The sequence below is a fragment of the Peromyscus eremicus genome, chromosome 3, assembly GCF_949786415.1.
Source record: "Peromyscus eremicus chromosome 3, PerEre_H2_v1, whole genome shotgun sequence".
Taxonomy (NCBI): domain Eukaryota; kingdom Metazoa; phylum Chordata; class Mammalia; order Rodentia; family Cricetidae; genus Peromyscus; species Peromyscus eremicus.
In genome coordinates, this window is record NC_081418.1 from 96,438,174 (window position 1) to 96,451,286 (window position 13,113).

Here is a 13,113-nt window from a genome sequence, read left to right on the forward strand (position 1 = left end):
ATGGAGAAAGGGACAGGAGCTATAATTCAAGTCTTTTACTTTGTGATAATAGTCCTATGGTGTATCAAATGTTTTTAAGTGAACTAGAAAGTAACTTTTTTGATTTTCCCAAAACAAAAGCAGGACTCATTTACCATGAGGACAATATGGATGCAGTTGGTAGTTTATGTATCCTGCCTACCTAGTTTCTATAGAAGTTTCTTCTGAGTTTGTAATTCTCTTCTCAGAAGTGCTGTAATCGTCATGCCATTTTCTCTTTAAAGGTCTGTCTATGATGGTGAGGAACATGGACGATTCATGGAGAAGCTGGAAACTCGCATCCGCAATCATGACCGAGAAATTGAGAAAATGTGCAACTTTCACTACCAGGGCTTTGTGGACTCTATTACCGAACTGCTGAAAGTACGAGGGGAAGCCCAGAAACTCAAAGTAAGGAGCCGCTGCCGGACATTCGCTCCTCTGTCCTCTTCTGGGGTTCTGAGTAGTTCTGATTGAAAGAGTAGGGCCCATACTGTGTGACATGTTGTAGGACAGGCTTGCTTTATTTTCATGGGGTAGATATTGTCTGCTCCCTCTTTTCAAATGTAGAATTGAGGTGAAGATACATAGACAGCCTGACCAAAACCACGAAATTGGTATGAAGTGATCATACTAAAGTACATGTACAGTTTAGATATGATCACATTATTTTCCTGGTTTAAAAACCTGCGTAGCTCTCTTTGGTTAGGTTTGAGAGAACACAGTCAGCATCCTTAGTATAAAACTTCAGGTTCCATCCATCTGGCTATGCCATTTCTTCACTCTCATCTCTTGACTTCTCCGATGATGATGATGATGATGATGATGATGATGATGATGATTTGAGATAGATTCTTCCTATGTATCCTAGCCTGACCTCAAACTTCATGATCCTCCTTTCTCAGTTTACCAAGTGCTGAGATTACAGGTGTGTCTCATTGTTTTTTTGTGTAGTAAGGATTTGTATGAAGTAAGGAAAGGAATTTATACCCAAACACACATAAATAAGATTATGGCTTTTTGGATGTAAAGAGTACTCTTTTAAGTTAGTTTAATTGGAATACCTACCAGTGGATTGGAACAAGTGACTAGTGACTGCTTCTTTCAAGAGATTGCTGTTAAAGCCACCAGCGTTTTTGCTGATAGAAGCCGCTCCCCTGAAGTTAAAGCACTGCTATACTTACTTGAAAGGCCAAGGTGGGAAGACCTGGCAGCTGTGGAGTGCTGCTGCCCACAGGGTGAAGATTCATGTTCAGGAAGGAGACTGGTCTCAGGCGATCCCTTCTCTTAGACAGGTGACCTTGCTTGTTGATCTGAAGACTATTCTAAATTTCTGTTATATTAAACAGTTTAGATTTTTGGCATTTTCTGTGAAAACTCATCTGTCAGTAATAATAGTTTTATTTTCTTCTCTCTAGTCTTTATGCTTTTATTTTTCTTGTTGGAATATGAATTAGAATCCTTAGTAGGATTTTTTTCTGCATGGGGTTAACTTGACAATGAATATAAAATTCATCTCAAAGAACATGTTGCTAAAAATAAAAGCAAAGAAACAGTTTTTAAAAATTTTCTTCCAGCCATTTAATATTTTTCCATTTATTTATTTATTTAAAAAAGTTTTTTTTTCATTTTACATACCAATCCCAGTTTTGCCTCCTTCCCATTCTCCTGTGCCCCACACATCCCCCCATCCCATACCCCACCACTCCTCAGAGAGGGTAAGGCCTCCCTGGGGTGTCAACAAAGTTTGGCATACTAAGTTGAGGCAGGACCAAGCACCTCCCCCCTGTGTCAAGGCTGAACAAGGTGTCCCACCCTAGGGAATGTGTTCCAAAAAGCCATTTCATGCACCTGGGATAAGTCCTGGTCCCACTGCCAGGGCCTCTTCAAACAGATCTAGCCACATAACTGTCACCCACATTCAGAAGGCCTAGTTTGGTCCCATGCATGTTCCCCAGCTGACAGGCCAGAGCCGTAAGCTCCCATCAATTTGGGTCAGCTATCTCTGTGGTTCTCCCCCACCCTCCCTCATGATCTTGACCTCACTTGCTCCTGTGATCCCTCCTCCCTCACTTCAACTGAAGTCAAAGAAACAATTTTATTGAAAGGCTAAGCAAGCTATTAGAAAATATAGTCTAAAACTGCAGTAGTTAAAAAAATTATTTGACTGCAAAACATGACTTAAATGGATATGAAACCATTAACTTTGCAACTTATTTAATGTAAATTTTTGTGTTTACAGAAATATCAGTGTGTTTGAATATAGGTGCTATACTGTTTCCAGCTGTGGGATATTATATAACATACACAGAATGCAATATGTTATATAAAATATCATTACTTATATAAAAGTTTCCAACATTTTGAAATCTCAAACACATTAGATCCTAAGATTTGTATGATAGAATTCATCTATCTTGAGAAACAGGATATTGCCAACATCATTAAATAATTCTCTCTTCTCTATGCTTCTTAGATGCTTCCCCCATTTTAGATGTAACAAGTCTTTTGATAATGTGCTGTTTGTCCTCATTCAGCCCTCATAGTTCCTATCACAATCTTGATTATTTTCTGTGTTTTTTAATTCTTATGTATTGCAAACTTCTCTCACAGATACTTGGGATCCTATTCCACAGTGGGCCAAAGGATATAAAAGATGTGGAATATGATTTAGGCCAGATAGTATGGAATACTGCCTGGAATCTCACCAGATGCTGACTTTTACTGGTGATTGATACTCACTTTTGTCCTATTTTCTCTCCTACTTTAAATTGATTCAAGTTGCAAATTCCTTGAGATTGGTCAGAATGCCTCTGAAGGAATACTTGACTGCGTTTTTTGAGTTTGGTATGTTTGGTTGCTTCAGACTCTAACCAGTTACTCTGAAGGTTGGGAATAATGTTTAGCTACATACCTGGTAAGCTCTATTTTAGGGGACCCGTTTGACCTAGGTGAAGAATGTTGAGATTCTTAACTCTGGAAAAGAATTTAAAAGTGGAAAAGTTTAAGTATTAACTACTTATAACACTAATTAATACAATGACATTACACTTTCCATGATGCCCATTATTTTGGTTCCATAGCATCTGTATATGAGTATTTATACATATGTGTGTATGTAAATGCACTTTCATATCTGTGTTTTTGAATTAGAAGTGTCTTCCTAGACAGTTGATATAGCCTCTTTTCAGTGTAGTGTACAGAATAGTTATCTGCTTGAATTAAAATAGCTATTATCTTTCTTACCATTAACATAGATTAGGCTCCTGTAGAGATGTTTTTGATGATGGTTTGCATGAAATCAGTTTAGCAGACATCGATCAGCATTTCTAACAAAACTTGAAATTAAGAATAATAGAATTGAATAGGAAATAAAAGTGTAGTATGTCTAGTAAAGATAAACATTGTTTCTTGAAATTGTTTCTGTGTGTGTGTGTGTGTGTGTGTGTGTGTGTGTGTGTGTGAGAGAGAGAGAGAGAGAGAGAGACTTTGTTTCTGTCTCTCTCCATTCATGTGTCTGTGTATGTGTCTCTGTGTGCCTGTGTGTGTGTGTGTGTGTGTGTGTGTGTGTGTGTGTGTGTTCTTTCTGTGTATATGTCTGTGCCCCATGTGTATCTCTGGTGTCTCTGTGTATGTGTCTGCATTCCTGAGGCTTAATCTAAAATGTGTGTCAGTTTGAGGTTAGAAACGTTGAGAAATGATGCAATGAACAGGGCTATTTTAGTATGAACAATAGTGGTAAATGTAGTTATACTGGAAGTTTTAATTTTGGGAGACCTCTAGAATAGGATAAAAACATCCAATTTATTATTGAATAAGTACTTTGAAGGTGATAATGCTGTCATTCATTGTAACCATACCATTTTTATTCACATTGCTTGAAAGCCTTCTCTTACTTTGAGCTGAATCCTACTTTCTAGTTATAGGCATTTATTAGGAGCAACCTTTCTTCTAGCTCTTCAAGATATTTGAGGCAGCCATCGTTTAGGTGTGGGGTGTAGTGTACAGGGTCCAGGTATAGTGTGTAGTATCTCCAATGAGTTTTCCTTTATCTCTGGGATGAAATCACTTAATTTGTTTTTCATGTGATGTACATTTGGCTTCTAAAACTTGTTTACATTTAATCATGCTGCAGTTTGTCAGTGGCCTTCATGACAAATGATATCTGAATGTCATTCTCATCATTTGATCTGCGCTTATTTAAGAGTAGGCACAGCAACTCTGGCTTGTAGGCCAAATCCAGTTTGCCTCCTATTGCTGTAAATAAAGTTTTATTGGGACCTAGCCACACCAGCACATAACATTTTATTTATGGCTGCATTCCTGTTGATTAGTTACTGCAGAGGTTTTGTGACCTGAAAAACTATTTTACTGGAATGGAAACAGATTGCTGCCCTTGTTCAAAGTGATGCTTCAGTGAATGCCTTAGATTTACACTTGGCAGCTACATTCTATCTTGCCTCTCATTGAGCTCACAGTCTATTGGTTAATGGTGTTTTTCACATATGGTGCTCTTAGGAAAATAATTAAGAGGTAATATGAGTATTTATTGCCTCTTTTTCTCAGATTTCATAAAATCTTTTTTTCTGGAAGAGGTCAGATTTTATTTTTTCTTTGAAAGTAGGGGTGTATACTCTAATCTGCTGTGGATTATATTATCCAGATATAGTATATAATTTAAGATAAAAAATAAAAAATACGTTTTATGAAAAACTAGTTTCTGGAGATGATTTTGAATCAAATAAGTTTGGAAAGCATTTCATATTATGTTCCTTTCCTGAGCATTTATAGTGTTTGTTATTCTCCCCTCTGTGTGTGTGTATGCAATGCATGTGTGCCTATGTGTTAATAACATCAACTAATATTTCTTGATGCTCCAAGGGACACTGTGGGAAGTACTGGGTTGAGAGATGTAGTAAAAGTATAAGGATCACCAGTCACTAGTGGAAGCCTAGATAGTCTCTATGTAAGAAGTGTAGAAGTTAATATTGTCCATATTTTGATAATGTCTGAGATGATAAGGGAATTACTATTCTAAAAATTTATTTTTTTATATTAGTGGAAACATCAAAAGTAAATAATTGAAAGATGTGCTTGTTCCTTTCAATTATAAATCATAGCTCATGTAAGGCTTAGTCACATATTTTTGACTGTCTGATGGTGAAATTAATGGGGATATGGAAGTATTAGAAGCTGTTATAAATTAATGACCCCAAACTATTAAATAATTCAGTTTGTAGAATTAAGATAATAACTAGTAAAAACTTGACTTGCATTATAAAGTTGAACCTTTTCAGCCTTTTTAGGAGTAAATTGTGAAATAAGAAATGTCTGTGTTAACATTTGTTTTCTAAACATTGTACAGATGGTAAAACTCTTTGGATTATTTTCCATTTTATTTATTTCTCTTTTTTCCCTCCTTTTTCCTTTTCTGTCCAAAGTTACAATGTGATCTTGGGATACTGTAGTCCCTTACTTTGGAATGTTCTATCTAAACCAAACGTATCTCTTGGTCAGCTTTTCTTTTCCTTTTGCAAAGGTCATGGGGATGTCTAGGAGAAAAGTTGATAAAGATTTTAAGTTGCAGAGAGAGCAGCTGTATCCTCATGTGCTGGAGTACAGAAAGTATCTAGAGATATCCCAGGCTTTTCATATTAAATTTTGATCTTTATCCAACTATCATCTAAGTGTTTGTTTTTTATGAGTTTAAATTGTCTTCTCTCCACAGAACCAAGTGACGGATACTAATAGAAAACTGCAACATGAGGGCAAGGAAGTAAGGCCAGTTTCCTTTTGACAAAGTTTTTCTGTTTTGTGCTGTTCTCTTTGGATGACTGTTCTTCACTTTGTGACTTATAAGAATTTAATCAACGTGTTGGAATTATTACTTCTTGTAGTGTTTACCTGAATAAAACAGACACCTGAATAAATACAGACACCACAGGTCACAATGAAATAAGATGCAGCCCCCTGCCGGGCGGTGGTGGTGCACGCCTTTAATCCCAGCACTCGGGAGGCAGAGGCAGGTGGATTTTTGTGAGTTCGAGGCCAGCCTGGTCTACAGAGCGAGATCCAGGAAAGGCACAAAGCTACACAGAGAAACCCTGTCTCGAAAAAACAAAAACAAAAACAAAAACAAAGCAAAAACAAAAACAAAAACAAAAACAAAAACAAAAAACAAAAAACAAAAAAGATGCAGCCCTCTTTGGCTGTCTTTAAAAAAAAAAAAAAAATCCTTAAGTAGTCCTCTATACCTGCTGGAATGTTCCTCCTCTATCTTCACTTGCCTCCACCCTTCTCTTATGTTTTTTTTTTTTTTTTTTTTTTCCCCCCCAGCAAGGGTCTCATGTAACTTAAGCCTTCTTTGAACTGATCCTTCTACTTCCACTTTTCCAATGTTGTGATTACTGGCATATGCCACCATACCTGGTTTATATTATTTTCTTTTGCTCACTAGTTCTCCCTCCCTGCCTCCCTGCCTCCCTGCATCCCTCCCTCCCTCCTTCCCTCCCCCCTCTTCCCCCTTCCTTTTTTTGTTATAATTTGCTTATTTCATGTCTGATAATAAACCAAATATCTGTATTTTTTTTCCAACAAGATATTACTATGTTGCCCAGGCTAGCCTAGAACTCACTCTGTAGTCTAGGCTAGCCTTGGACTTATAACCGTCTTCCTGCTTCAGTCTCCAGAGTCTTGGGGTTATAGGGATATGCACCTCACCTAGCTTATATATTTCTTTTTTTTTTTTTTTTTTTTTGGTTTTTCGAGACAGAGTTTCTCTGTGTAGCTTTGTGCCTTTCCTGGAACTCGCTTTGGAGACCAGGCTGGCCTCGAACTCACAGAGATCCGCCTGGCTCTGCCTCCCGAGTGCTGGGATTAAAGGCGTGCGCCACCACCGCCCGGCATATATTTCTTAATAAGATCTTCCCCGAGGACCTTATTGCTAATTGTAGTTTCACCCTCATTCCCTGCATTCTTTCTGCTTTTTCTCATTTTGTTTTTCTCCACTTTGCTATCATATTTTTGGTATATGATTTTACTTATGTAGTTGTTTTTGTTTGTTTCCCTCTGTTAGAATTAGCTCCACATAGTTAGGGGATTTTACTTACATTATTCATCAGTGCACCTCTTCTGGTTTTCTAAACAGCAACTGTTGAAAAGTGAGTGCTCAACAAATATTTCTTTTAAAAAAGAATCATTGATTCTATTAATTGACAAACTTATTTAAAATTTTCTAATTTGCACTTTTTTATTTTTTATTTTACACCCATTTATTTATTTGTTCCAAAACCAAGACTGTTACTTCTACTATTTCATTGATGGGAAAACAAGAACAGATGATCTGAAATTTATATAATAATCAACAAAGCTGATCTCAAAGTCAACCTTTTCTGACTTGAAGTACATTCCTCTTCTGTGTCATCCACCTTCCTTTTCTGTATTCTTTTCACATATCTAAGGCTATAATTTTTAGGAGTATGTGTGGGATAAATCCTGTAAATAGATATGTAGATTTTTTTCCTTTCACATAGTCCATATTCTGTAGAAATAGTTTGTTACATTGTGAGATGGCTATGAGAAGAGAGTCAATTAATCTTCAGTAAATGGATCTTGTACAAAAAGCCGTATCCTCTAAATACGGAACTTGTTTGTTAAAATGGGGACCTAGTTGAAGATAAGGAAGATTGCCTTCCTCCAGGAGCCCAGTACTCACAAGGAAGTATAAATCATGGAGTCTGTACAGGGTTTGGAGAAAATGGGCAAATGTTTTATTTTTTTCCTGGATAGCTTTTGTGCTTTAGGGTTCATTTTACATAGCCCGTTTTAGACATGTGTGCAGGGTGGGGAGAATGTAGGAAGACATGTAGGAATGTTTCACTGATTGAAGAAAGCAGTTCCTTAGCTTGCATTGTAGGTCTTACTAGGAAACTGGGATTCTTGGATGCATTGAATGTAGAGTAAGAAAATGTAACTGAAAACTTTTCTGTTTTTCCCCTTTTGCCAAGCTGGTAATAGCGATGGAAGAGCTGAAGCAGTGTCGACTACAGCAGAGGAACATTTCTGCCACTGTTGATAAGCTAATGCTGTGTCTTCCAGGTGAGGAACTAGGAATGGAGTAGGATTCTTGATGCATTTCCTTTAGCTGAGCTAGTTGTTTATTTTGTTTAAATGATGCCTGTGTGATCTGTTTTCTCTTTCAAGTCCTAGAGATGTACAGCAAACTGAGGGACCAGATGAAAACCAAAAGGTAAGGTTTTTTTTTTTTTTAAATTGAGCAGTTTTTATTATCTAAAATTCCTTAATTTATAATACTTAAAAAAGAGATTTGTTTTCTTATTGATGTGTGTGTGTGTGTGTGTATGTCTATGTCTATGTCTGTGTGTTTACTATGTGCATGTGGGTGTCCACAGAGACCAGGAAAAGGCATTGGATCCTCTGGAGCTGGAGTTACAGGCATTTGTGTGTTATCTGATGTGGATGCTTGAGTCTGAATGTGGGTCCTTTGTGAGAGCAACAAGTGCTTACAACCACTGCCCTATTCCTCTAGCCACCCTACTTGCATCTTAAGCAGTCTTCAGTCTTTCTTTGACTTCCATAACCTCATCAGGTTTGAGGAGTATAGGCCTATTACTGTTTTTTTTTCTTCCCTCTTTTGGAGATAGATTGTCAGTGGGTGTTACCATGCATGGCTTGATCTTGCTATTTTTTAAAAGGTCACATGTGACAATCTCTTTTCTAGTTGAACTCCTTAGATCTTTTATGCCTGATATACTTATCTATATATGACTTTCAGTCTAATTTATTTTCCATTTGTCCTCACTGTTACTTGTTCTTTCTCTGTGTATCTGCTTTTGTCTCAATCAGTTAACAAGATTTTAGGATTCTGTTGAATCTTCACTAATGCCTTATAATTCATACCTCTACATTTCTTTAAAATGATTGCTTCTAAGCTTATAATAATCCTCTTTAACTTATAGTGAATCTTTAAAAATTATGGAAAATCACATAGAACACAGGTTCTTGCAATAGTAGCACCTATTTAAATGGAAATACTTTATAGATTTAATCATTATCTATTATATACATGAAATTATCTCATGCTACCCCATATTTGTATGTAATTATTATTTGTCAATTAAAAATTTTAAACTATACCTCTGTTTACCCTCCCTTCCTTGATGTTGTTATTGTCATTGCTCTTATTTTAGAATATGGCATAATGCCTATAATATACTTGTATTTTTGCTATAAACTTCTAAGTTAAAATATTTTAAAGTAAGATTAAAAGTCTTTTTTGTCTATATATTTTAAGTGATTCTGGCCATCTTGTTTCTTTATATAGACCTAAGTTCTTTACCATCTCTTTTTGGATTAGTGTGATAGCTAATTCTTTATTTATTTAAATAATTAAATTAATTTTAAATTTAAATTTTATTTAAAATAAATAAAATAAAAATTAAATAATTTAAGGATTACATTATTGTTGCTTTTCCTATACAGTAACATCCACCAGTTTATGTTTATAGCTTAGTGTTGTTTTAGAATATTCATAAGGCTATGCCATTGCCTTCATTGCCTGAATATGTCAGGCCCCTCAAAAATAAACCTTGTTCCTATTCTTCCTTCCCTTAGATTGAGCAGTCACCACTTTACTTTATATCTGTATGTTTGCATATTGTGACTGTCTCATATATAGGGGGCTACACTGTATGAGGTTGTCTACATTTGATTTCTCCCTCTTACAGTGTTTTCAGGATTCAGCCATGCTTTGGTGTGAATCAATTCTTCACTCCCTTTTATGGGGCTGCTTTTCCACTGTGTGGATGGACTGCATTTTACTTTTTCATCATTTGACAAACATTTGGGTTATTTTCACTTTTTAGTTATGATGAATAAAGCTATTTAGAGACTTGTAAATTTTTATGTGGGCATATACTCCCTAAGTTCTCTTGGGAATATACCTCTGAGTGGAATTTCTGTATTTCTGTGTTGCACTGTTTTATGAAACTCTTTGACTACTTCTCAAAGCAACTGCATCTTTTAAATCTACCTAACAACATCAAATGATAGTTAGTGCTTATTATTATTTAAAACTTTTAGATTTACTATTTTATTATTTTATGCATTTGAGTATTTTGTCTACATGTGTGTTTGTACACTACATGTATGTATAGTGCTCTTGAAGGTCAGAAGAGGGCTTTGGATCCACTGGGACTGGAGTTAAAGATGGTTTTGAGCTAACATATGGGTGCTGGGAGTTGAACCTGGTTCCTCTGAAAGAGCAACAAGTGCTCTTAAATGCTGAGCCAGCTCTCTAGCCCCAGTGTGTATTATTGTCTGTCTTCTAGTTATAGGCATCCCAGTGGAAAGTGTTATTTCCTGATTAAAAAAAAAAAGAAAACATTTTTGGTGGGCCTGGAGTGATGGCTCAGTGGGTAGAATGCTTGTTGTACATCTGGTGATGACCTGAGTTCCATACCTAGAATTCATGTAAAGGTGGAAGGAGAGAACTGATGCCTCAAAATTGTCCCCTGACCTCCACACATGCACTGTGGTACTCCCACCACATCTAAATACACACAATAAGAAATTAAATAAAAAATAAAACCAAAACATTTTTTAAAGACAGGGTCTTACTGTATTCCAAGCTGGCCTTGAATTTATATAACTGAGGATGACCTTGAACTTCTTCAGAACCTCAGTCTTTTCCTCTTGAGTGCTGTTTATCACTATACTTGGATTATGTTGCTGGGGATGGAATTCAGGAGGCTTTGCGCAGGTTAGAAAAGCACTGTATTCCCTGAGCTGCAGAGGCCATAGCCCTCCATTGGTTTTTGATGTTTCTTTCTTCTCATTACTTTGTGTTTCTCTTTAAGTACATATACATGGATCTAATTGCTGTTTTCATGTATTTGCTATTCTGCTACTTCTTGAATCTACTTTTGAACTAATTTTGTTATTCTGGTTATAGGTCAAAAATAAGTTTTGGACATTATAATGTTGATAAGTGTCTGGAGTTTGGGGGAACTTTTTTTTTTTTTTTCAAATGTTGGGCTTTATTTTGGAGAAGTAGTGGTTTGCAGATCTCATCCCTCCAGACTCCATTTTAAAGCTCCGCTAAGGGCAGCTATGATAGCTTATGCCTTTAATCCCAACACTCAGAAAGCTGAGGCAGGTAGATAGATCTCTGTGAATTTGAGGCCAGTCTTGTCTGTATAGTGAGTTCCAGGCCAGCTGGGGATGCATAGTGAGACACTCTCCAACACTAACAACAAAAACAAAAGCTATGCTAGGCCAAGCATAGTAAGTTTTACAGAATATTTAATCTGGTCTGGGTGGTGCAGTGGTATCTATGAACCTTGCCATTTGGCTGTTTGGGGTTAGGGCGTTTTTCTGACTTCCCTGAAGTGCTCATCTTATACTTCCCTGTTAGTCTATCCCCACTCCTCTCTTCTCCTCCATCTCCTCTCCCCTTTTCCTCACCTCACATACCCTGGTCTAGTATTCAGCAAAGATTCCAGGGAAACCCTATGCAGGTTCCCCCACTCCTTCCCTCCCTTCCTCCTCCTTCTCCCTCCCTCTCCCTCCTTCCCTCTCCCTTTCTCTGCTACAACGTTTTAGGCCTACTATTTGATGCCTTAAGTCAGTAAATCTTCAGGCTCTCTGAGGGTTTTCCCTGACTGTGTCCATGTTGGAGGGATCACCTTCAGGTAGATAGCCCACCTTGTTTATTCTCTTCTTTCGGAGTTCATTTATCAGCTGCCTGCTGTTCAGTGACTGAAAACAGTTATTTTAGGTATTAGCCAGGATCTACTTGTTTATAAAGTGGTATGTCATGTCTGTTTCTTGTTAAGCTTTCATGGCTGAAGGACTGGTTATTTCTGTTTGAGCTGTAAATATTGATTATACTATTGGGTTTTATGTTTTCTAAAGTCTCTAGCACATATCTTTGTTATTAGTGTTCTTCTATTAGGAAAGGAAGTACTATTTTTCTGTGGTGAAAGCTTATGTTTCATATTTTATTGTTATGAATAAGAGGAAAAATTTATTGGTAATTGTGATTTACTTTCAGGAACCTCTCACTAGAAGTTAAAAAACATCTTGAAACAGCCCTTTTTACAATAGTATTCAACCACTTTATCTCTATTAAACCTCCTAGAGCAGTCGTTCTCAACCTATGGGTCGTAACCTTTGTGGTGGTGGTCAAACGACCCTTTCACAGGGATCGCCTAAGACCGTTGGAAATCACGGTATTTACAGTTCTTAACAGTAGAAAAATTAGAATTATGAAGTATCAATGAAAACAATTTTATGATTGGGAATCACAAAAACATGGGAGAACTATATTAAAGGATTTCAGCATTAGGAAGGTTGAGAACCATTATCCTAGAGGGAATAGGGGAGCTGAGCACACATGCAAATGAATTGGAACAATTGGCTTCTCATTGTTTTTTGTTTTCTGTGTAGCTTTGGCTAGCTTCAAACACACTGTGATCCTCTTGCCTCTGCCTCCTGATTAAGGGTATGTGCTACTACACCTGGCCTCATTAGTTAATTTATTTTTATATATTTAAAGATTTTCTTAGAAACAAATTTTGATTATGTGTTTGTGTGTGTTTATGCATTTGAGTACAGGTATCCCCAGAGTTTAGAAGAGGGTATCAGATTTCCTGGAACTGGAGTTATAGGTGGTTGTGAGCCACCTAATATAGGTGCCGGGATCCAAACTTGGGTCCTTTGCAAGAGCATTAAGTCCCTAGTTACTGTTTTAAATGACTTTTTTATTTGTATTATTACCATATGTGGTATATGTACTTGTCAGTGTGGGTGTGTATACACATGCGTGCAGGTTTATATAAGTGCATGTGGTGGCCAGAAGTTGATGTTGGGTTTCTTTACTTGATCACTCTCCACCTTTATTTTTTGAGACAGGTCTGCCAGTGAACTTCAGGGTTCCACCTATCTGCATCCCACAGAACTGAGGTTATAGGCATATATATCATACCTGTTTTTTTTTTTTATTTTATTTTATATGGAATGGGGATCCAAACTTTGGTCCTTACGCCTGTGCAGCATTATTTACTGGCTGAGCCA

General features: G+C 36.8%; 1 protein-coding gene across 1 annotated transcript in view; it reads left to right on the forward strand.

The window, feature by feature from the left end:
* The window catches only part of Exoc6b (exocyst complex component 6B), a 493,791-nt gene that overhangs the window by 73,124 nt on the left and 407,554 nt on the right, over positions 1 to 13,113 (forward strand). Inside the window, exons 2-5 of the mRNA XM_059258084.1 lie at positions 264 to 429; positions 5,747 to 5,794; positions 8,025 to 8,115; positions 8,221 to 8,266. Coding sequence (XP_059114067.1) covers positions 264 to 429; positions 5,747 to 5,794; positions 8,025 to 8,115; positions 8,221 to 8,266 — 351 coding nt within the window. The remainder of the gene's footprint in view (positions 1 to 263; positions 430 to 5,746; positions 5,795 to 8,024; positions 8,116 to 8,220; positions 8,267 to 13,113) is intronic.